At 42.6% G+C, this 26,453-nt stretch overlaps 1 protein-coding gene across 1 annotated transcript in view; it reads left to right on the top strand.

Annotated features, from left to right (window-relative positions):
• The window catches only part of LOC115226140 (AFG3-like protein 2), a 70,023-nt gene that overhangs the window by 11,350 nt on the left and 32,220 nt on the right, over positions 1-26,453 (top strand). The window contains exons 2-8 of the mRNA XM_029797132.2: positions 6,228-6,411; positions 6,922-7,009; positions 11,217-11,379; positions 13,490-13,564; positions 16,913-17,037; positions 19,046-19,133; positions 22,601-22,698. Coding sequence (XP_029652992.1) covers positions 6,228-6,411; positions 6,922-7,009; positions 11,217-11,379; positions 13,490-13,564; positions 16,913-17,037; positions 19,046-19,133; positions 22,601-22,698 — 821 coding nt within the window. The remainder of the gene's footprint in view (positions 1-6,227; positions 6,412-6,921; positions 7,010-11,216; positions 11,380-13,489; positions 13,565-16,912; positions 17,038-19,045; positions 19,134-22,600; positions 22,699-26,453) is intronic.

The raw sequence follows: 26,453 nt of genomic DNA, 5'->3' as shown, positions 1-26,453 counted from the left end.
TTGTAGCAGCTGACTATAACACTGCTACACCAGTCTCTGCCGATGATGCCTTCCTCAATAACCTGATTAATTATACAGGTGACTAGGCTGTATCTCTCACCCCCTCATATTTTAATCATCTCAGCAGCAGTTTTTCCCAATGGTCCAGGAGCTTTCCCAGTTTTCACTTTCTTATTTGCCTTATCTATTCTACTACTCTCAACTCTGATGGTTGCTCCCTCTGTTGGTTCCATATTTGAAAGACTCTTCTTCTCCCAACCGTTCTCCACATTTAACAACTTTCCATTATGGCATCTCCACACATCTTTCTTCTCTGAGTCTCTAAGTGCAAGCATACCATCATCCATTCGCACACTTTTACCACCCACCACATCTCTATTCTCTTTGATACACTGATTTCCAATCCTGAAACACCTTACAACCTCTCATCCTCACACTGTAGAACATTTGCAATTCTCTTGCGTTCTGCTTTTCCTTTTGCTATGTAAACCTGTCCCCTGCATCCCTTCTGGCTCCCTCATATAATTCTCTGCTATTCCTTTTGCTATGTAAACCTGTCCCCTGCCTCCCTTCTGGCTCCCTCATATAATTCTCTGCTATTCCTTTTGCTATGTAAACCTGTCCCCTGCCTCCCTTTTGGCTCCCACATATAATTCTCTGCTATTCCTTTTGCTATGTAAACCTGTCCCCTGCATCCCTTCTGGCTCCCTCATATAATTCTCTGCTATTCCTTTTGCTATGTAAACCTGTCTCCTGCCTCCCTTCTGGCTCCCTCATATAATTCTCTGCTATTCCTTTTGCTATGTAAACCTGTCCCCTGCATCCCTTCTGGCTCCCTCATATAATTCTCTGCTATTCCTTTTGCTATGTAAACCTGTCCCCTGCATCCCTTCTGGCTCCCTCATATCATTCTCTGCTTTTCCTTTTGCTATGTAAACCTGTCCCCTGCCTCCCTTCTGGCTCCCTCATATAATTCTCTGCTTCCACCATTTTCCCAGTCTTTCTGTCTCTTTGCTTTTATAGAGCTGTCCACCTCCTTGTTTCACCACCAAGTCACCAATTGGCCTGGCTGGGACTTTGCACCAGCCACAGATTTGGTCAGCAGCACCCAGTAAATTGTCCAGCACGAACTTCCAGTTGTCTCTTCCTCCTCCTCCCATCAGAGACTTCTTATATTTGTATATATATATATTGTGCCGAGGAATATGACATATTTCATATGACCAATGAAGGTACTCCCCTCCTTACACTAAACTCATAAATACTTCTACCTCCCAGGGTTGCTCTACCCCCCAGGGTTGCTCTACCCCCCAGGGTTGCTGTACCTCCCAGGGTTGCTCTACCCCCCAGGGTTGCTCTACCCCCCAGGGTTGCTCTACCCCCCAGGGTTGCTCTACCTCCCAGGGTTGCTCTACCCCCCAGGGTTGCTCTACCTCCCAGGGTTGCTCTACCTCCCAGGGTTGCTCTACCCCCCAGGGTTGCTCTACCTCCCAGGGTTGCTCTACACCCCAGGGTTGCTCTACCCCCCAGGGTTGCTCTACCTCCCAGGGTTGCTCTACCATCAGTGTAAGATATTGTCCTAAAAAATATCTTACATTGCCTGGAATTTGGGGGAAGTGGGCAAGTCAATTACATCGACCCCCAGTGCTAAACTGGTACTTAATTTATTGACCCAGAAAGGATGAAGAGCAAATTTGACCCAAGCGGAAATTGAACTCAGACCACAGCAGCAGATGAAATATCACTAAGCACTTTACCCGACATGCTAGCGATTCTGGCAGCTGACCACCTCAAAAATAATAATAATAATAATAATAATAATTAGGATAATGAATGATTTGCCAAACGTTTGGCTTATCCTCGTTAAATCTGTTGTGATGACGGATGAACTGAGAAAATGTTCAAAGACATTACAAAGAATTATTTAATCCGAAATAGATTTCCCAAGCCACAGCTGCTGAAGTTGTTGCTATAGCAACAGCAGAGGCCGTAGTCATAGCAATTGCTGTACACCATGCTGGGAACATCTTCAGTGGAATTGGTGGCCGTTCTCGTCATTCTATTTGACAGCAGCTGCAATAAAAAAAAAGAGACGGAAAAATGTGCTGAGGATATAAATAAGCATGACTGGGCAGATAAGCAGCTTACTTGGCAGCCATGGGCTTATGGGTTCAGTTCCAGTGAGTGGCATGTTGGGAAAGTGCCTTCTGCTATAGCCTAGGATGTACGCACACACACACACATATGGCGCAGAGGTGGCTGTGTGGTAAGTAGCTTGCTAACCAACCACATGGTTCCGGGTTCAGTCCCACTGCGTGGCACCTTGGGCAGGTGTCTTCTGCTATAGCCCCGGGCCGACCAAAGCCTTCTGAGTGGATTTGGTAGACGGAAACTGAAAGAAGCCCATCGTATATATGTATATATATGTATGCATGTGTGTGTTTGTGTGTCTGTGTGTTTGTCCCCCTAGCATTGCTTGACAACCGATGCTGGTGTGTTTACGTCCCCGTCACTTAGCGGTTCGGCAAAAGAGACCGATAGAATAAGTACTGGGCTTACAAAGATAAAGTCCCGGGGTCGATTTGCTCGACTAAAGGCGGTGCTCCAGCATGGCTGCAGTCAAATGACTGAAACAAGTAAAAGAGTAAAGAGTAAAGAGTAAAAGAGTAAAAGAGTATATATCTATGTATGTATATGCACCAGAGTTTTTATGCATAATTCGGACATGATACCATTTCATACCTCGCAACTTTGGGAGTCACAGCCCAGTCACTCATCAACAAAATTTTCACCTGCAAAAAGGTGTGCGACACAGTTTATTTATATACATACATACATATGCGTCTTTGAGTCTGTTAGTTTCACCACCACCACCACTTAACAACCAGTGATGGTTTGTAACAGTTCAGCTGTGAGACCGGTAGCATAAACCCCAGGCTTGAAAATAAGTGCTGTGGGTCGATACATTCGATTAATGATTCATCAAGGCATTGCCCCAGCATGGCCACAGTCTGATGACCGAAACAGGCAAAAGATAAAAAATGAGGCTGACCGAATCCTGAGAATTCCAGGTGAAATGTTTGGTGGTATTTCATCTGGATTTTACGTTCAGAGTTCAAATTCCGTCCTGGTCAACTTTACCTTTCATCCTTTAGGGATCAATAAAATAAATACCAGCTGTGTACTGGGGTCAATGTATTTGACTTTGCCCCTCCCCAGCACTTGCTGGTCTTGTGCCAAAATTTGAAACCAATATATATATATATATATATATATATATGTGGTAAGAAGCTTGCTTTCCAACCACATGGTTCCAGGTTCAGTCCCACTGCGTGGCACCTTGGGCAAGTGTCTTCTACTTTAGCCTCAGGTCGACCAAAGCCTTGTCAGTGGATTTGATTGACAGAATCTTGAAGAAGCTTGTCAAGCGTATAAATGTGTGTGTGTGTGTGTGTATTTCTCTCCCATCACCACTTGACAACTGGTGTTGGTGTGTTTACATCCCTGTAACTTAGCAGCTCAACAAGAGAGTCCAATTGAGTATGTGCCAGGCTTAGCAAAAAAAATTAAGTACTGGAGTCAGTTCATTTGACTGAAAATTCCTCAAGGCCATGCTGCAGCATGGCCGCTAGTGAAAGTTACAAGATGCAAGATACATGCATGTATATGCATATAAGTTTCCGTTGAATTAATTACTGAAATCGGGGCACCTCGTTAGGTCGGAATAATATACACACACAACAATCATCATCATCGTTTAACGTCCGTTCTCCATGCTAGCAGACGTTAAACGATGATGATGATGATGATGTAAATATCAAAGTTGGTGTTTTGTAGACAATTAGACCCAACTACGGGACGACTGCCAACATCTGTGTGGACACGTGGGAGGTAACAGCTGCTGACCGCTCTGCCTGGCATCGGACAGTGAGGAAAGGCGTTTCCATGGCTGAGGAAAGGAGAGCACAGCTGTGGTTGGACAGGCGGGACAGGAGGAGGACAGCTGCAGCAACACCCCACACGTACCCATCGATGTTCGTGTGCAGCAACTGTACCAGGGACTGCCACTCTAGAATTGGACTGTTCAGTCACAGCAGACGCTGCTCATCATCAAAGTAGGCCCCACCCTTGGCGCGACCCATTGTCTATCAAGACAGACGGGAAAGAGAGAGAAAGACCCAACTGATTGAAGAAATCTGCTCTTGGGTCATTCAGACAGGTACATTATGGTAAATACATGGTCCATAATATTTATGAAGGTCAGATCCTGCAACAGGTGAATGCTAAATTTTTTATATATTCAGGCTGGGATTGGTCAGTTGTTTTTAATCTTGCATTTTTAAACATTGTTTGTTTTTGATTTTGTTGACTACACATTTTGGTAGGGTCAGGTACCATCTGTGACAAAAACAGCACCATACTGCTTGGCATTCATGCCAGAAGCTCCAGTATGGACGTTTCAGTGTTTGGGTGTTAGTTAGTTAGTTAGTTAATTTGGCTCAAAAGCAAATAGCAAGGCCATGTAGGGGGACATGGGGTGGTGTTCATGTAAAGAGTTCAGGCCACTTGAGGTCGAGGGAGGCTTTGAACAAAGCGGTTGTCGGCATCTTCACCATCTCGTCTGGCAGCTTGTTCCACGGATCCGCAACAGGTGTAATGAGAATGGTAAGAATCAAGCATCCAGTTAGCGTCATGGTGTTTAGAGTGATCATTAGTGATGACAACATTATGCTTCTGTTCATCTTCCCACCCAGCCTCACACTCAACACGGAGGCCTACATCAAGTGCTTGGAGGAGGTAGTGCTGCTCTGAGTCAAGACGGTGGCTGCTGGAAGACCCTATGTCAGGCAACAGGACTCTGCACCCTGCCACACAAGCAGGAGAACCCAGACATGGCTGTCAGGCAATTTCTGTGACCAGATTACCCCTAACATCTGGCCACCTAACTCCCCAGACTGCAACCCCCTTGATTATTATGCGTGGGGTGCAGTCGAGTGAGAGACCAACAAAATTCCTTGTGACTCCAAAGATGAACTAAAAGCAAGGATTATTACAGTATTCACCAACTTGAATAAGGAGACCGTCCAAAAGAATTGCAGGAGATTCCAAAGTCATCTGGTGGCCGTGGTCGAAGCCAAAGGCGATTTTATTGAATAAATTTACTCTTTAGTATTTAAAACAATTATGTAATTTAGACGACAATATATTCACCGCACCCTGTATATACATACATACATATAATATAGCAAAAAAACACAACAAATGAAGATTTTATAAAACCATAATAAACAGAAAATTTGTCACTAATTCTTCATCAGTCAACATCCAAAAGATCCTTACAATGTTGTGCCTTTAACGTTGATCATTCATCATCATCGTTCAATGTCCGTTCTCCATGCTAGCATGGACGGTTTGACCGGGGATCAGGGAAGCCAGAAGTCTGCACCAGGCTCCAGTCTGATCTGGCAGTGTTTCTACAGCTGGATGCCCTTCCTAACGCCAACCACTCCGTGAGTGTAGTGGGTGCTTTTTACACGCCACCTGCACAGGTGCCAGGCGAGGCTGGCAACAGCCACGATCAGATTGGTGCATTTTATGTGCCACTGGCACAGATGCCAGTCGGGGCGGCACTGGCATCGGCCACAATTCAGATGGTGCTTTTTATGTACTACCGGCACGAAAGCCAGTCTAGGCGGTGCTGGCATCGGCCACCTTCAGATGGTGCTTTTTACGTGCCACCGACACAGGGATCGCAACTGCAGTTTCCATTGATTTTGATGTCGGTGTGCTTGACTCAATGGATCTCCTCAAGCACAGGGTCGAAATGGTGTTTCTTCACTTGCCACCTGCACAGGAGTCAGTTGATGTTGTTAAGTTTTGGTGGCGCCAACGGTGAAAAGCTACTGGAGACAGCTAATAAGTGTACAGGACAATGACAGAAACAAAGGCAACAAAATAAAGCTGTGGAATCTGGAGACAGACAGATCTGGAGCTACACAAAAGGAGAATGGAAATGTCCTGTGGGACTGGAGACGAGAGAAGGACAGAAATTGGGAAAAAAAGAAAGAATTAAAGTATTACGGAGAGAAAGAGAGTGGGACGAAGGCAAAAGAGAAGGAATCAGAAATGGACGTCGCACAAACAATATTCCAAGAATATTTTACAAATGAGTGCATTTGCGTGTCTATATATGTACATAAGTGTTTCTATAATTTCTTGTATTGCAGATGTCACATATATACCTCACCTCCAAACACATAGCAGCCCCTCCACGGTCTTTGTGGTCTCTCCTTAAGGATTGGGCCCTGCTACGTAACAGCAATGTACCAAAAGGGTTTGAGAAATATTTCCCTGGTGCCAAGAAGACCCCAGAACCCAAAGGAACTTCAGCGAGTGGTTCCAAACCGAAAGGTAAGGGGTTTAAAAAAATTTTTTTTTGACTTTTGTTTTGTATGGAAGAGGAGGAGGTGTCCTCTTTCTTCCTCCTCCTCCTCTCTCCTTTCATTTTTTCCTTCTGCCAGCTCTCCTCCTCCTTTTCTTCTTTCCCCTCAGCCTTTTTCTCTCTTCCTCCCTCCTCTTCCACTCCCTTCCCTCTTCTCTCTCCTCACCCTTCTTCCAATTCTCTTCATCCTTCTTCCTTCATCACTCTCCTTCCCCCTCAGCCTTCTCCTCTTTTTCTCTCTTCCTCCCTTCTCTTCCACTCCCTTCCCTCTTCTCTCTCCTCATCCTTCTTCCTTCATCACTCTCCTCCTCCCCTCAGCCTTTTTCTCTCTTCCTCCCTCCTCTTCCACTCCCTTCCCTCTTCTCTCTCCTCATCCTTCTTCCTTCATCACTCTCCTTCCCCCTCAGCCTTCTCCTCCTCTTTCATCTTCATCATTTGTCTCTCTCTCTCACCATTGTTATTTTCTTCCCCACCACCAGAAACCCGCAAGATGCCTCCCCCACCATTCAAACCATCCGGAAGCTCAGCAGGCGACAAAAAGATGGAGTTCTCATTCAGTTTCAGCAAGTAAGTCCCTTGTTGACATTTAACATCAAATTTATTTTCACCAGTGGTGGTCATTAGTCTTGATTGTCACCATCACCTCACACACATTTTAGGTATTTATTTCTTCTAACTGTGGCCATCCTGTCTTTCATACAGGCATAGTGTATCTAGGACTCTATTATCTAATGTGTCTTTTGTTTAGCCCCAGGTCAGTCTTGATCCAGACTTATATGATTGAAGATGTTCCAGCTGTGGCCATCCAGTCTTTTATTCAGGCATAGTGTATCTAGGACTGCATTATCTGTGTCTTTCCTTGTTAGACTTGTTTAGCCCCCAGAACAGTCCTGATCCAATATACCTATGGCCAAAGATGTTCCAGCTGTGACCATCCTGTCTTTTATTCTGACATAGCGTATCTAGGACTACATTATCTAATGTGTCTTTTACAATCTCTCGAACAAGCCTCAAATTGTGTAGGTCTTTACCTCAATGAGGCCAAAACTGAATACATAAACAAGTGCCTGTCCAACAATGATTGCATCATCCATACTCTCAACAGTGCACCTTTAAATATGGTTTCTGATTACAAATATCTTGGGTCATACACATCATCATCTGAAAAAGACTTTCTAACTAGAAAGGGTATGGCCTGGTCAGCCTGTAATGACATGCATAAGATCTGATCATCAAATCTAAGTAGAGACTTCAAACTTGAAATCTTCAAAGCCACAGTCGAACCAATCCTACTATATGGCTCAGAAACCTGGACGTTATCAAAGAAGCTTGAGAGGCGGTTGGATGGAACCTACACTCACCTCCTTATGAGAGCTCAAAATCTCTCGTGGAAGCGTCATCCAACCAAAATGCAAATATATGGGAAACTACCACCTGTGTCATCTCTTGTGAAAGGTAGGAGAGTCCAGTTTGCTGGACATTGTTGTAGAGCTGAAAACGAGGCAATTTCTACTCTTCTCCTCTGGAAGCCATCTGCTCGCGATACAAGAGGGCGCACACTCTCCTACCCTGATGTAATCTCCAGGGATACAGGCATCCAGCAACAGGACCTCCGTAATGCCATGATGGACCGTGAAGTCTGGCGTAGAATGGTAAATTCCATTGTCTTGACCACGGTCGTACAATAATGATGAATGTGTCCTTCCTCATTGTTTAGCCCCAGGTCAGTGTTTATCCAGTAGAACTGTAATTAAGGGTGTTCCAGCTGTGACCATCCTGTCTTTTATTCAGACATAATGCATCTAGGACTACATTATCTAATGTGTCCTTTGTTTTGAGCTCAGAACATAAAGAAACTGCAAGAAACGTCACAAAACATTTTCTGGTGTATTAACTAATCTGCCCTCTTGCCATCTTTAACCCTTCAGCCAATTTATCCGGCCAAGGTAATTTCCTTGTTTTATGTTCAAAATGACCAGATCTGTCCTCTCACACCCACCCTACAATGTCATTCTGAAAAATGCAGCAATCACGTTATCAAAATCTGAAAGCTACAAATTAATGCCTAATTAATTTAAAACTGTGAACGAGGGAGCATAACATTTAATTTGATTGCTAAAGGATTAATAAAGATAGTTTCTAATCTTTGGTGTAAATCCAGCAATTTCTGCTGGAGAGTGGGGTGGGGTGGTGAGTCATTTACATCAACCCTAGAGCTTGTGTTTTATATATCATGAACCAGATGGCTGCGCCAGGCTCCACTCTGCCAGATCAGATTGGAACCTGGTGCAGCCATCTGGTTCGCCAGTCCTCAGTCGAATCGTCCAACCCATGCTAGCATGGAAAGCAGACGTTAAACGATGATGAAGATTGACTTTGGTGAGATTTGAGCTTAAAATGTAAAGAGCTGGGTTATATGTTGCAAAGCAATCTTTGCAGTGCTCTAACAATTCTGCCAGCTTCCCACTTGAATATTCTGCTCAATACCACAGGTTTGCTTGTCACTTGCTTCACCATAACCCTTTGAGCATGTTCCTTAGTCATTGATGATATGTGCATCCCTGATGACAAATGCCCCGATGCAGTACCCAGGCAGTGGCTCTCGTGGCCTCTGAGCTTAACGGATTGGAAGTGTTATCATGTGTGTTGAATTGTCTTGGTATAAAAAGATTGGCTACAATAAATATTCTACTGAATATCACAGATTTGCTCTAACCAGTTAAGCGTATCCTTTGGTGACTGACGATATGTGCATCTCTGATCACGAGCAGAGGTTGTCAGGGAGCATCATAGCCATGTGTTGCAAGGAATTCTTTGGGGTTTGAATAATTCACATCTGGAAACATGGGTGTTTCGTTCAACATCCTTAAACAAGCCTTATTCAGGGACCTTTTGAGCAGGTTGGGCTACTTTACCTGAAAAGAATTCTAACTAGGTCCCACCTGCAAGGTCATGTGCTGTTTATCTTGGTACGAGACACCATGTTTGTATATTTGTACTCCAGCATCACTTTGATGGCATGCAGTGCTCCCTCTCTCTCAATAATAATAATAATAATTCTTAGTAATTATTGGCACAAGGCCAATAACTTGAGAAGAACAGAAGTGAATTACATCAACCCCAGTATTTGACTGGTACTTCATTGACCCCGAAAGAATGAAAGGCAAAGTCAGCCTCAGAATTTAAACTCAGAATGTGAAGAATTACAAGGAATGCTAAAAAGCATTTTGTTTGACGCACTCAAAATTTTACCTTGATAATAGTAAAATATCCATTATACAAAAGGCACAAAACCAGAAATGTTTTGTGGAGGAGTGTAGGGGATAATATTGACCCTAGCCCTCAGCTGGTATTTAGACAAAGTTGATTCCAGAGGGTTTTGAACCCAGAACATGAAGATGGACAAAATACTTTGCAGTATTTTGTAAAGTGTGCTAAGCTTATCCCCTTAATGATAATAATAACGGTTTCAAATTTTGGGGAAAGGGTTAAGTCAGTTATATTGACCCCAGTACTCAACTGATACTTATTTTCTTGACCCCCAAGGGGATGAAAGGCAAAGTTGACCTCACCAGAATTTGAACTCAAAACATAAATTCAAACGAAATGCCTCAAAGTATTTTGCACATCATGCTAATTGTTTTGTCTTAATAATAATAATAATAATATAATAATAATAATAATAATGATGACAAGAGCACTCAGAGAGCACAAACCTCTGCCATGGCAACACCACAATTAGCCAGAGATTTTTTTTTTTCAAATGAGAATATCTGAAATAAACACAATTGCCCTCTCAAACAAGAATACTCAAAATGAACCCAACTGCTCTCAAAAATTAAGAAAAACTGGTAAAAATAATCCAGAATCTTTGTCCGGTACCGGATTGATCCCAAAATTTAATCAGTTTGTGCCAGTCACAAGGCCAAACATCCCTGAAAGTTTCATCTGAATCCATCCAGTGGTTCTTGAGATATCTTGTTTACAAACAAACAAACTAACAACTAAAAACAATATTTTCACCTTAGCAAAGGCGAAGGTAATAAAAGTTTCAAATTTTGCCACACGGCCTGGAATTTCGGGATGAGGGGTATAAGTTAATTACATTAGTCCCAGTGCGTAACTGGTACTTAATTCATCAACCCTGAAAGGATGAAAGGCAAAGTCAACCTCGGTGGAACTTGAACTCAGAACACAAAGATTGATAAAATGCTGCTAACGATTTTGCCATCTTGCTGCCTTGAGAATTTATGAGGTCTCATCAATAATAATAATAATAATAATAATAAGGCCTGCAATTTGGTGGGAGGGGACTAATCGATTACATTGATCCCAGTATTTCACTGGTACTTAATTTATTGACCCCGAACGGATGAAAGGCAAAGTCGACCTTGGCAGAATTTGAACTTGGAACATGGCTGAGCATTTTGCCCGGTGTGCTAATAATTCTGTCAGTTCACTTCCATAAAGATAATGATAAGAATACTACTACTACTACTACTACTACTACTAATAATAATAATAATAATTTATGGACACCAATTTCAAGAGAAGAACATTTTTTGAATACATCGACTTTGGTACTTGACTGTTTCTTTATTTCAGTTGTGGATTTAGACCTCTGCTAATCCCTCTGTCTCTGTCTCTGTCTCTCTCTCTCTCTCTCTCTTTGTCTCTCTCTCTTTCTCTCTCTCTTTCCTTCTCTTTCTCTCTCTCTCTCACTTGTTTTGTCTTCTTTACTAATCAATGTTTTCCACACTTCTCTGTTTTCCAGAAGCAATCGTGGCCCCTTTATGGATCCCAATGACCCCAACAGTCGTATCCTCCTCGGAGTACTCACTGGTGTTGGTCTGGTCAGTTTGGTCGGTCTCTACCAAACCCAGTATCGGGAGATTACATGGAAGGAATTCCTCTCAAACTATTTAACACGCCAAACGGTGAGTGGAGCAAACGAGTGGGTGGGTTCTTTGCCTTTGATTGTTTTTAATGTTTTCTTTTAATATAAAACTTCATTATATACAATAGGGTGCAATATTAGATTAAAGCAGCAATCTGTGTATCAAATTTAATGTAAATCATCATCCTCATCAGCATTTAACATACGTTCTCCATGCTGGCATAGGTTTTGACAGTTTGACAGGTGGTGGCCAGCTGGAGAGCTGCTTGGGCTCCATCTGTCTATTTTGGCCTGGTTTTTGTGGCTGGATGCCCAACACCAACCAATTTACAGAGTGTACAGGGTGCTTTGATGGGCACTGGCTCCCACAAACCCACAAGACTAGAATGTCTCAGCCAAGAAAGGGATATCTGACTGGTTTTTAATTTTACCATCATTTTACGTCTGCTTTCCATGCTGGCATGGGTTGGAGGAATTGTAACAGACTGAATCACCTCCCCCGTTGGGCATCCCAGAGGCTGGTGCTTTCCTATGTCATTTGGCTTGGTGTCTGAGTCTGGATGTAGTGCTTTGCTCGTGGACCCAGTATGCTGCCTGGACCAGGAACTGAACCCACAACTTCTTTTGATCACACAGCCAAGACCCCCACCCCACCCCACTAGCCACTGAGCCCTATGTCTTCATTCCTCTCACTGTTGGAATAACTTAGACAACTGCCATAAAATACTTTATCCCTGGTCAGTTACTGACCACCTGTGAATCTATATTGCAGGTCAGCATTACACACACATCTTTGATTAATTTTCTTACCTGTTCACTCCCCAATGTACCAAAACCAGTGACTTGAACTCTTTGTATTTCTTCTCTCAGCCTGTTCCATCAGTGAGACAACAGCCACTCACCATCATCATCATCATCACCATTAGAAAACAGCAGAATCCTGGTTTAAACACCCCCATATAACAACTCATAACTTTTTTTATTTTTTGAAATTTTCAGAAAATTTTTTGAAAATTTGTGTTCTACCCACAGGAATTTGTAGACTTTTCTCAAAACCTTCCTCCCCACTCATAAATCCTAAAATGTTCATTCTTTGTTGAAATCAGTTTAAACTAATCTGATAATCTGACTTTTTTGCATGAATCACAGTAATGGATCATTGTTTTATTAAATCGGGAGAAAAATATTGAAAAACATCGATACATGTAAGTCACAAAGAAACGATAAAGGTACCAGGTAGTCGTGGGATGTGCTAAAAGCAACAGCTAAATTGCCCTTAAATCCTACAAAATTTTTTTCTTTTTTTCATAATTGTATGAATTAACATGTGTGAAACACAAATTCATAAAAGTTTTCTGAAACTTCCAAAAATTAAAAAAAAAGCTACATGGGGGTGGTTATATGGAGGTGGTTATATGGGGTGGATTCTGCCAAAAGGATCCCTTACTTTGGGAACAGGTAAAGGTTGGTGATAAAAAAGGCATTCAGTTACCTCCTGTCTAAACCATGCGACCTTGGAAAAGCTTTGCAAATTTAATGATAACACAACCCCCTCCTACACATAAGACATTTGTATGGACAAGTGCCCTCTTTGTTAAATTAATAAAGATTAGGACTTGTATAATGAAATCCTATTGAACCTTGCTGTAATCATTGGTCATGTTTTCTCCTCCTTCACAACCCTGACCCTCCTACGCACAACACATGGTTTAGTGCCTTCTATAATGAAACTATAGGCGGTGAGCTGGCAGAAACGTTAGCATGCCGGGCGAAATGCGTAGCCGTATTTCGTCCGCCGTTACGTTGTGAGTTCAAATTCCGCTGAGGTCGACTTTGCCTTTCATCCTTTCGGGGTCGAAAAATAAAGTACCAGTTATGCACTGGGGTCGATGTAATCGACTTAATCCCTTTGTCTGTCCTTGTTTGTCCCCTCTATGTTTAGCCCTTTGTGGGCAGTAAAGAAATATATAATGAAACTATATCAGACCTTGCTTACTTCATCATCATCATCATTTAATGTCCATCTTCCCTGAGTCATATTTTATACTCTTTGCTATGACAATCCCCTCCTATACATCATATTAGACATTTGTTTGGACTTTTCTCGTACTTTAATATTCATCTTTTGTTCTTGTTTCCTTCACTGCCAGGTTGAGAAACTAGAAGTAGTAAACAAGAAGTGGGTTCGAGTGAAGCTGATGCCAGGTTCACAAGTGGACAGTTCTGTAAGTAGGAAGATGTACACACACACACACACACATCAAAACAGGAGATTGAAAAAAAAAATAGTGTTTGTATTTACTCACCATTACACGTGTTTCATTTGCTAATAGGAATTACAAAATTGAACGTGTAAGACATTTCATCATCATCATCATCATCATTTAGCGTCCGTTTTCCATGCTAGCATGGGTTGGACGGTTCTACTGGGGTCTGTGAAGCCAGAAGGCTTCATCAGGCCCAGTCAAATCTGGCAGTGTTTCTACGGCTGGATGCCCTTCCTAACGCCAACCACTCCGTGAGTGTAGTGGGTGCTTTTTACGTGCCACCCGCACAGGTGCCAGACAGAGCTGGCAAACGGCCACGAACGGATGGTGCTTTTTATGTGCCACCGGCACGAGGGCCAGGCGAGGCTGGCAACGTACACGAAACGGGGCGGTGCTGGCAACAGTCGCGAAACGGAAGGTTCTCTTACATGCCACCGGCACTGGTAACACATCTGCAATTTCCATTGATCGATTTCGATTCTGATCCTCACTTGCCTCAACGGGTCTTCACAAGTAGAGTTTCGACATGCCACCGGCACTGGTAACACATCTGCAATTTCCATTGATCGATTTCCATTCTGATCCTCACTTGCCTCAACAGGTCTTCACAAGTAGAGTTTTGTGTCCCAAGAAGGGAAGGTATGCATACGTAGGCTGGCTCCATCCCATGTTGAAGGCCACGGGTTATGGACTCCACATGACCATACCAGCGCAAACGTCTCTCTTGCACACCACATTTCTGATTAAAAATTCTTCAGACAGAGAATTTCTGATAGATATCTTACTCGATTCTTCTACATGTACAATTCTGTAATTCCTTGCAAATGGAACATGAGTAACTGTGAGAAAATAATACTAAAGCTTTTTTTCCACTCTTGTTTTCATATAAAATTACTCTGCAAATGGTATTTCTCTGTATTTTTTAACTCTTATGCATACCTCACAAATATACCATACAGATTTGGAGTATGTAGATAGGGTAACCCTATCTACATACTATGTATATATATATATATATATATATATATATATATATATAGGTCCCGGGTGAGTCGGGGTTAACCACAGTAAATAAGGTACTCAATACATAGCAGAGTAAATTAAATTATTTTATAGAAGGAGCTTCTACAGGACTAGAACGTTTCATTCATATCAAGATTTGAATGAAACAGTTCTAGTCCTGTAGAAGCTCCCTCTATAAAATAAAAATATATATATATATACATCAGCCCTCAGTCCCCTTTGTTCATCATAGTACTTCAAGCAATAACAGAGGAATTCAAAACGGGATGCCCCTGGGAGCTCCTCTATGCCGATGACCTAGCTCTCATAGCAGAATCACTACCGGAACTAGAAGAGAAATTTCGGGTATGGAAGCAAGGGTTGGAATCAAAGGGCCTTAGAATAAATGTAGCAAAGACCAAAGTATTAGTAAGCAGCAAGAGGTACTCAACACACATCCCCTCGGGTAGGTGGCCCTGCTCAACCTGTAGGAAAGGTACAGGTAGAAACTCCATAAGATGCACCCAATGTAAGTTATGGACACATAAGAGGTGCAGCAACATTAAAGGGAAATTAACAGATAAGATAGCTTTCATGTGCGGCAGATGCACAGGGACAATAGACACAACAGACACTCAGAAAACAGATTCCATCACACTCCAGGGAGAGAACTAGAAGTAGTTGATAGTTTCCGCTACCTGGGAGACCAAGTTAGTAGCGGAGGTGGATGCACAGAGAGTATCACCACTAGAATACGAATAGCCTGGGCAAAGTTCAGAAAGCTCCTACCCCTACTGGCAACAAAAGGCCTCTCCCTCAGAGCAAAAGGTAGATTATATGATGCATGTGTGCGAACTGCCATGCTTCACGGTAATGAAACATGGGCTGTGACTGCAGAAGACATGCGTAGACTTGAAAGAAATGAAGCTAGCATGATCCGCTGGATGTGTAGTGTCAGTGTGCACGCAAAACAGAGTGTAAGTATCCTGAGAGAAATGCTGGATATAAGAAGCATCAGATGTGGTGTGCAAGAGCGACGCTTGCGATGGTATGGTCATGTGCTGCGGATGGATGAAGAGAGATATGTGAAGAAGTGCCACTCCCAAACAGTTGAAGGTATCAGGGGGAGAGGTAGACCCAGGAAGACATGGGATGAGGTGGTCAAGCATGACCTCAGAGCATTGGGCCTCACTGAGGCAATGGCGAAGGACCGAGATCTCTGGAGATATGCTGTGACTACAAAGACCCGGGCTGCTTTCTGCAGCAATTCCACATACCCCCTACCCATTCTAAGTACCCCCCTACCCATTCTAAGTACCCCGGATCCCCAAAGTACCCCGGATCCCCAAAGTACCCTGGATCCCCAAAATACCCCAATCCCCAAAGTACCCCGGACCTCGTTGCCCCCGTGCCGCTGACACGTTAAAATGCTCGAATCCGATCGTGACGATGCCGGACCCTCCGGCCCCTGTGCAGGTGGCACGTAAAAAGCACCCAATCCACTCACGGAGTGGTTGGCGTTAGGAAGGGCATCCAGCCGTAGAAACTCTGCCAGATTCAGACTGGAGCCTGGAGCGGCCCCTGGCTTCCCAGACCCGGTCAAACCGTCCAACCCGTGCTAGCGCGGAAAGCGGACGTTAAACGATGATGATGATGATGATGATGATACCGGAGTAAACACATAAATGTGAAACAACGTGGAAAAAGAGTACTCAAATACCAGTGGTAAAGTAATATGCTTTATTTTAAGCAGCAGAAAATTCAACAAAATCTATTACTCTGAGTTTCTCGTTGCCGTTCATCAGACAGTTTTTGCTAAAACTGTCTGATGAACGGCAACGAGAAACTCAGAGTAACAGATTTTGTTGAATTTTCTGCTGCTTAAAATAAAGTATATATATATATATATATATATATATATATATATATATGTATGTATATATATATATATATATTATTGGATTGGTGCATAATTATTGCAGCATTTTTTCAACAAATTTTATTCAACAAAAACATGTAACCAAAACATCTTTAAATGATTATTCCGGAGCATATTCACAATTTACTCCAATTAGTGCTTCCAATTTGCTTGGCTGACGGTCAGACTATCGTTTAAAGATGTTTTTGTTAAATATTGTTATTGTTTTTGTTGAATAAAATTTGCTGAAAAAAGCTGCAATAATTCTGCCCCAACCCAATCTGTCGTCCTTCCTTCCTTTCTCAAAACATTCAGCTGTGATTTAAGTGGGGTTAAACACCTATGCTTCCCCTTCTATTACTGTTGTTGTTGTTGTTATGTTGCAGAGTATCATATGGTTCAACATCGGCAGTGTGGAGGCTTTTGAACGGAACCTAGAGAATGCCCAACTCGAGATGAACATTGAACCAGCAAACTTTGTTAATGTAGTTTATAGAAGTGAGACAGAGCTGTGAGTTATCTGCCCCTGATTCCGGGGCAACTTCTATTTTTTCACGAATTTTTTCCCCTCCCCCTCTTCCTCCATGCACAATTTCCAGACAACCCCTACTTCTGTAATATCTTTGTTACCAAAGACACGCAGTGGGGGGGGGGAGAAAAAAAACTTCATTTTCATCAAATCTTCATCATTTGTCATTTAATTTCAAATTTTGGCACAAGTGCGTAAGTTGATTACATCGATCCCCAGAACTCAGCTGCTACTTACTTTTTCAACCCTGAAAAAGACAAAATGCTAAGTTGACCTCTGTGAAATTCGAACTGGGAACGGACGGATGAAATGGGGCCAGGCATTTCACTCGGTCTGCTAACAATTCTGCCGGCTCACTGCCCTTTGGTCATCATCATTTAACGTTCAACCCTTCCTAATGCCAACCACTCCATAGAGTATACTGGGTGCTTCTTATGTGGCACAAGCACCAGTATCAAGTCTGCTTTGGTGGACGGGTCAAGACTGTAAAAATTTTTCAACATCAGTTGCCAGCTCTGTCTGGCCCCCGTGTTGGTGGCATGTAAAAGCACCATCCGTTCGTGTCCGTTGCCAGCCTCGCCTGGCCCCCGTGCCGGTGACACGTAAAAGCACCATCCGTTTCGTGGCCGTTTGCCAGATCTGTCTGGCCCCGTGTTGGTGACACGTAAAAGCACCATCCGTTCGTGGCCGTTTGCCAGCTCTGTCTGGCACCTGTGTGCAGGTGGCACGTAAAAAGCACCCACTACACTCACGGAGTGGTTGGCGTTAGGAAGGGCATCCAGCTGTAGAAACATTGCCAGATAAGACTGGGCCTGATGAAGCCTTCCAGCTTCACAGACCCCAGTTGAACCGTCCAACCCATGCTAGCATGGAGAACGGACGTTAAACGATGATGATGATGATGAGTAAGTACCAGGTTTAAAGATAAATACTGGGGAATTGATTCATTTCACTGAAGCCATTGAAGGCAGTGCCCCAGCATGGCCACAGTCTAAAATATCAGGTGACAGAATAAAATTCCCAATATACTGGAGAAGGGCAATGAGCTGTAGAAAGCATGTCAAATCAGACTGGAGTCTGGTGCAGCCTCCCAGCTTGCCAGCCCTGGTCAAACTGTCCAACCCATGCCTGCATGGACAAATGGATGCTAAATGAGGATGATGATGGGGGCTAATACATCAAACATTGACGTTTCCCTCTTTAAATTCTAGCTGTGGTGCAGGGGACATGTATTGCACATATCCGACACCAAACAGGTCTTTGGTGAACTAGCAATTAGCTGTCGGTCACCCGGTTGGCCAAAGGGGAGACACGAAGCCCCTCCCAAGACAACCTTGAACAGTCTGTTTGGGGACATCTTGATCTCTTTGGTGCAGAGCTGTGTATCCTGGAGGCAGAGAACTCCGAATCAGCTGTGGACAGAGAAGCCAAAGAAAGACCCCCATTGGCTCCTGGCTCTCTTGGTACCACAGATTTCATGCCAAAATTGGCCCAATGAGCCACCAAGCCCCACAAACCATAAAGCAGATGTCCTGGTCATCTTCAGGGATATGAAGGGCCAAAGTCTTTGGTATGTCTGTCTGTTTGTCACATTCCACCTACTTTCTCATCTTCTCCCTCTTTCTACTCCCATCCCTACCATATCCCCACTTCCCACTAATTTAACGACTTCCGCCATTAGCTCCCCCTCCTCATTAATTACGTACTACCACCACAACCATTACTGCTAATAGTAGTACTACTACCACCAGCACCACCACAACCATTACTGCTAATAGTAGTAGTACTACTACTACTGTTACCACTACAACTAGAGCTACCACCATCATCACTGCTTCTACTACTGTTAATGCAACTACCACCTCAAATACAACAATGACTTCTACCACAACCATTATCACCAGTTTCACCATCACCACCACTACCGCAACCACCATCCTCACCACTACCACCACTACTACTACACCTACTGCATTTTCCTCTCCTGCAGGTCATCTGTAGCCTACTCTGCCCTCAACATAATTCTGCCCATTGCAATATTGGTGTGGATTATCAGAAGATCTTCGAACTTACTTCAGGTAGGTAATCCTTCTGCTCTCCCCTCGTCACTAATTAACCCCTAATTAACCCTTAATTATTCGCATCATTTTCAATTAATTCTGCATTATTATCTTGTGGCTTTTAGAGTTTGTTGAAGAAACTCTATTTTTAGAATGATGTTGTAGGGTTGGTTTAAGAGGCCAGATCAGGCCATTTTTGACATAATACAGGGAGACTATTTTGGCTGGATTTGGCCAGATTACAGGCTAAAGAATTAAATTAATCCTGCATTATCTCGTAGCTTTCAAGTTTTGATGATACGGTTATTTTTAGAATGGCATTGTAGCGTAAGTATGAGAGGCTGGATAGGGTCAGTTTAAAAGCTAAAGGGTTAACTTTTCAGCTTTCGGATTATTCTGTCAATAGTAATCCTTATTTAACGTACATTATTTTGAATTAATCCTGCATTATCTCGTACCTTTGAGATTTTAAAGATATGATTGTACATTTTTAGAATGAAATTGTAGGGAAGATAAGATCTGGCTAGTCTAAACCTAAAACATGTAAACTATTTGGGGTGGATATGGCTGGATTAAGTACTAAAGAGTTAATCCATTAGCATTTAGATTGCTGTATCAAATGTAATGCTTGTTCTTTTTTTCACTTTTAAATTAATCCTGCATTACCTCATATCTTTGAGATTTCGAAGATGAGGTCAGATCTGGCTAAATATTTTGGCTGGACATGGTCAGTTTAAATGCTAAGCAGTTAATCCTTTAGCCTTTAGATTGTTCTGTCAAAAGTAATGTCTAATTCACATTGATTTGAATTAATCAGGCATTATCTCGTAGTTTTGAGATTTCGATAATGTAATTGTTTAGTTTTAGAATGACACTGTAGTGTAGGTGTGAGAGGCAGGATCTGGCCAGTTCTGAACATAAAACAGAATATTTGGGTTGGATATATCTTTTATCTTTTACTTGTTTCAGTCATTTGACTGCTACCATGCTGGAGCACCGCCTTTAATCGAGCAACTCGACCCCGGGACTTATTCTTTGTAAGCCCAGTACTTATTTTATCGGTCTCTTTTGCCGAACCGCTAAGTGACGGGGACGTAAACACACCAGCATCGGTTATCAAGCAATGCTAGGGGTACAGACACACACACACATACACATACATATATATATATATATACGACAGGCTTCTTTCAGTTTCCGTCTACCAAATCCACTCACAAGGCATTGGTCGGCCCGGGGCTATAGTAGAAGACACTTGCCCAAGGTGCCATGCAGTGAGACTGAACCTGGAACCATGTGGTTGGTTAGCAAGCTACTTACCACACAGCCACTCCTGCGCCTATGGTCAGATATGGTCAGATTAAAGGCTTAACCCATTAGCATAGAGATTATCCTGTCAAATGCAATGCTTATTTGTATTGTTTTGAATTAATCCGGCATTATCCTCATAGCTTTGAGATTTCAATGATGTCATTGTTTATTTTCAGATTGACATTGTAGGATAGGTGTGAGAGATCAGATCTGACTGGTGTGAACATAAATCTTAAGGGAGCTTATTTTGGTTGGATATGGGGGCTGTTTTAAATACTAAAGGGTTTTCTTTTTTTTTTTTTCTTTTTATTTGTTTGTCATTTGACTGTGGCCATGCTGGAGCACCACCATTTTGTCAAACAAGTCAACCCCAGGACATATTCTTTGTAAGCCTAGTACTTATTCTATCAGTCTCTTTTGCTGAACCGCTAAGTTACGGGGACGTAAACACATGATCGGTTGTCAAACGATGTGGGGGAGGACAAACATACGCATACACGCATACAATGGGCTTCTTTCAGTTTCCATCTACCAAATCCACTCACAAGACTTTGGTCAGCCCGAGGCTAAACTAGAAGACACTTTCCCAAGGTTCCACATGATGGGACTGAACCTGGAACCCTGTGGTCCATAAGCAAGCTACTTACCACACAGCTACTCCTGATGATTCTTTTATTTACCACCGAGGAATTATATGAAGGGGGCATAACAATTTGTATAGGGGTTTGCATGAAAGATAAGGTTAAATGTTGTGCTGGACACCCCCAGGTAAGAAGTGGACTGGTCCACTACGAATAAATAATGGACTGAAACAATCAGTAGTGGTGGTTGGCGAAGGTAGACCTACCAGTTCCGTAGAGATGACGAAATACGTCAAAATCATGGGACATACCAGTAAGAGAAGGAGGGTGAAATAAGATAATGCATGAATGATGCAGTCATCTTGCTACAGGAGAAATTCCAACTAGGACCAATCGAGGAACTGTACAGATCCAGGGTTACCCTCACCATCAACAGTATGAGCCCTTGATCAACTGTTGTTCTCTCATCTTACATAAGAGAGTTGGGTGTGATTATAGGAAGATTTGGCTGCTATTTCTACCAGGTTTAGCTACTATGTAGAGGTTTCCCTCATTGGCTCATATACATATACATACATGGCAGTAGGGTGTGATTTGAGGGAGATCTGGCTGCTATTTCTACCAGGTCTAACTACCATGTAGAGGTCTCCCTCATTGGCTCATACATACATAAGAGAGTAGGGTGTGATTTGAGGGAGATTTGGCTGCTATTTCTACCAGGTCTAACTACCATGTAGAGGTCTCCCTCATTGGCTCATACATACATAAGAGAGTAGGGTGTGATTTGAGGGAGATTTGGCTGCTATTTCTACCAGGTCTAACTACCATGTAGAGGTCTCCCTCATTGGCTCATACATACATAAGAGAGTAGGGTGTGATTTGAGGGAGATCTGGCTGCTATTTCTACCAGGTCTAACTACCATGTAGAGGTCTCCCTCATTGGCTCATACATACATACATATACATACACAAGACTGAAGGGTGTGATTTTGAGGGAGATCTGGCTGCTATTTCTACCAGGTCTAACTACCATGTAGAGGTCTCCCTCATTGGCTCATACATACATACACAAGACTGAAGGGTGTGATTTTGAGGGAGATTTGGCTGCTATTTCTACCAGCTCTAGCTACCATATGAAGGTCTCCCTCATTGGCTCACACATACATAAGAGAGTAGGGTGTGATTTGAGGGAGATTTCGCTGCTATTTCTACCAGGTCTAACTACCATGTAGAGGTCTCCCTCATTGGCTCATACATACATAAGAGAGTAGGGTGTGATTTGAGGGAGATTTGGCTGCTATTTCTACCAGGTCTAACTACCATGTAGAGGTCTCCCTCATTGGCTCATACATACACAAGACTGAAGGGTGTGATTTTGAGGGAGATTTGGCTGCTATTTCTACCAGCTCTAGCTACCATATGAAGGTCTCCCTCATTGGCTCATGCATACAGATATACACACAAAACAGTAGCATGTGATTTGAGGGAGATTTTGCTGCTATTTCTAGTAAATTAAGTGCCCTCATTTAACTGTAACAGATATCGTTATCTTTGTTGTTTTTTGTTTTTTTTTCTTTCCCTTCCTTAATACAGGGTGGCCGTTCTGGAGGTCGTGGTGGTGCCGGAGGGATGTTTGGTTTCGGACAGACAACAGCCAAGATTATAAAAGATGACATTGGTGTACAATTCAAGTATGTGCTTTTTGAAATAATAATAATAATATAATAATAATAATAATAATAATAATAATAATGAAATTATTGTGTCTAATGCTCAGGTGCAACTCATCAAAGGTGCATGTACAGAACATAGAATTATGTAGAAACGTCAGGAGTCATGATATATATGTGTGCATGTGTATGGAGGGTTTGGGATATCAGGTGCAGTGTTGGCGAATTTCTGGAAGCGTGTTTGCTGGCCCCGTGCCGGTGACACGTAAAAGCACCATCCGTTCGTGGCCGTTGTGCCAGCTCTGTCTGGCACCTGTGCAGGTGGCACGTAAAAAACACCCACTACACTCGCGGAGTGGTTGGCGTTAGGAAGGGCATCCAGCCGTAGAAACACTGCCAAATCTGACTGGACCTGATGAAGCCTTCCGGCTTCACAGACCCCAGTTAAACCGTCCAACCCATGCTAGCATGGAAAACGGACGCTAAATGATGATGATGATGATGATGTGGAGGTCTTAAAGGATACAATGTCTCAGCAGCTAACAACTGATGCAGGTAGTTTGTTCCATGCTTCAGTAACTCTGAGTGTGAAAAAATGCCTTTGAAAGTCATGGGAGCTGTGCTGTTTTCTGACTTTGTAGGCGTGCCCACATGTGTTGGACACATGGAGCTCAAAAAGGTGCTCAAGGTGGTTGTTGGCACGATGGTGAATAATTTTGTGGATGTTTACCAAGTCAGTTGCCAGACATTGGAACTTCATGCATCCATGCCCAGGGAAGCGAGGCGTTCAGAGTATGGTAGATGCCTGATGGAGGGGATTCGCTTGGTTGCACATCTCAAGTCCTGCTGAGGTCACCTTTGCTTTTCATCCTCAAAAGATGAATACAAGTCAAGTAGCAATGGGTTGGGGCACCATACGACCACCACATGATTGGTCCACATTAATCCCTAAGGAGCATAGAGCTGGTTTTCCAGTTCTGGCATATATATATATATATATTCCTGGAAGGGACGCAGGTCTGTTGCACAATTTCTCATTTTTAACTGTGTAGAATGGAGCAATGTGAAATGAAGTGTTCTGCTCAAGAACATCACCTAGCCTAGGGATTGAAACCACAGTCCTACAATCATCAGTCCACTCCCTAACCTCTAGGCCATGAGCCTCCACTTCCTGCAACACCATCCACCAAGGAATTTGTGGTCATCTGCCTAAATAATAATAGTATTGCATGCCACTGGTATCTGCCATGGCTCAGAAGACCCATCAAGCCAAGCAAAATCACAATCATGGCATTTAGGATGGTCATCTGGCCATAGAGAACATACCAAATCAGACGGGAGTTTGGTCCTGCCTTCCAGCTCGCTAACCCTGGTCAAACCAACCAATCCATTGCCAGCCCTTTCTACTAAAGGCACAAATCCTGGAATTTTGGAGAAGTGGGTAAGTCGATTACATTGACCTCAGTACATAACTGGTACTTAATTTATCAACTCCAAAAGGATGAACGGCAAAGTCAACCTTGGTGGAATTTGAACAAAATACCGCTAAGCATTTCATCTGGCATGCTAACGATTCTGCCAGTTCGCCACTTTAATAATAATAATGATTATTATTGTTATTAGGAAATTTGAAGTTGAGGGTGGAGAGGGAGGTGTTGAAAGGTGGGTGAATGTTGGAAGAATGGCCTGTGTGAAAGGACAAGTTCTGAAAAATAAAAGAAGGGCCTTGCCCTGTCACTCATGAACCCATGGGTTTTGTGGGTTTTCCCACAAGGACCTGAAAGCACCTCCCCTATTGGGAGTTTTTATTTGTTTAATTTACTTGTTTTTTTATTGTTAAAAAGCCGTAAAACCCATTGTATCGTCCCGTTTTTGTTTTTTATGTTGTTGCATGTCATTTAATGTTCTTTTATGTGAGCCCTTGTGGCTAATAAAATAATTAATTATTATTAATTAATTATATAATTAATTATTATTAAAAGCACCATCCGTTCGTGTCCGTTGCCAGCCTCGCCTGGCCCCCGTGCCGGTGACACGTAAAAGCACCATCCGTTTCGTGGCCGTTTGCCAGCTCTGTCTGGCACCTGTGCGGGTGGCACGTAAAAAGCACCCACTACACTCACGGAGTGGTTGGCGTTAGGAAGGGCATCCAGCCGTAGAAACACTGCCAGATCTGACTGGGCCTGGTGCAGCCTTCCAGCTTCACAGACCCCAGTTGAACCGTCCAACCCATGCTAGCATGGAAAACGGACGCTAAATGATGATGATGATGATGATGATGATGATGATGATTATTGCTATTATAATAAGGACTGTGAGTGGGCAGAATTCTTAAGAGAATTGAAAAAAAGCCATTTGTGCCACACCTGGTGGTATATGTTCTGAGCTCAAATCCCACTGATTTCAGCTTTGTCTGTCATCCTCTGGGGTTGATAAAAAAAAAAAACACAGAAAGTACCAGTTCAACACTGGGGTCAGTGTAAGCCCCCCCCCCCCCTCACCCTCTTCATCTTAGGCTTTATGCTTAGAGTAGAAAGGACCACTATTATTATTATTATTATTATTATTATTATTATTATTATTATTATTATTAAGGTGGTGAGCTGGTAGAATCGTTTGCACCCCAGGCAAAATGCTTAGCAGTATTTCGTTTGTCCTTACATTCCGGGTTCAAATTCCACTGAAGTCAACTTTGCTTAGTACCCTTTCAGGGCCAGTTGAGCACTAGGTTCAATATAATTTACTTGCCCACTCCCTCAAAACTGCTGGACTTGTATCCAAATTTCAAACCATCATCATCATTATTATTATTATTATTATTATTATTAACCCTTTCGTTACCGTATTTATTTTGAGATGCTCTGTGTTTCTTTCAATTAATTTTAAATATAACAAAGAATTTAGTAAAATAACTTAGTTATCATTCAGCTAGTATTAGGAACATAAATTGTGACTAAGGTTTGGTGGAAGATTTTAATTCAAAACTTTTGAAAACAAGACATTTGTACTAAGGAGCCAGAGCTGGCTTCAGCCAGGTTGGTATCAAAAGGGTTAAGAATTATTTCTCTATTATATATCTTAACCATTTTGTTACCATATTTCTGTTGAGATGCTCTGTGTTTCTTTTAATTACTTTAAATATAACAAAGAATTTAGTAAAATAACTTAGTTATCATTCAGCTAGTGTTAGGAACATAAATTGTGACTAAGGTTTGGTGGAAGATTTTAATTCAAAACTTTTGGAAACAAGACATTTGTACTAAGGAGCCAGAGGTGGTTTCAGCCGGGTTGGTCACGAAAGAGTTAAAGGTGGCCAGCTGGCAAAATCGTTAGCATGCTGGGCAAAATGCTTGGCAGTATTTTGTCTGTGGCTGTATTCTGTGTTCAAATTCCACCAAGCTTGACTTTGCCTTTTGTCCTTTCGTGGTCGATAAAATAAGTACCAGTTGAACACTGGGAGTTGATTTAACCAACTCATCCCCTCCCCCAAAATTGCTGCCCTTGTGGCAAAATTTGAAACCATTATTATTATTATTATTATCAAGGCAGCGAGCTGACAGAATTGTTTGCTTAGTGGCATACGTCTGTCTTCGTAGTCAAATTCCACCAAGGCCAATTTCACTTTTCAACCTTTCAGAGTTGATAAATTAAGTACCAGTGGTACACTGGGGTTGATGTAAGCAACTAATCCCCTCCCCCAAAATTTCAGGCCTTGTGCCTTGAGTAGAAAAGATTATTATCATCATCATCATCATCATCAAGGTGGCTGGCTAACA

Source organism: Octopus sinensis, linkage group LG29 (assembly GCF_006345805.1).
Source record: "Octopus sinensis linkage group LG29, ASM634580v1, whole genome shotgun sequence".
Classification (NCBI taxonomy): domain Eukaryota; kingdom Metazoa; phylum Mollusca; class Cephalopoda; order Octopoda; family Octopodidae; genus Octopus; species Octopus sinensis.
Note: the sequence above shows the minus strand (reverse complement) of the source record. Positions and strands in the feature narration are given on the sequence as shown.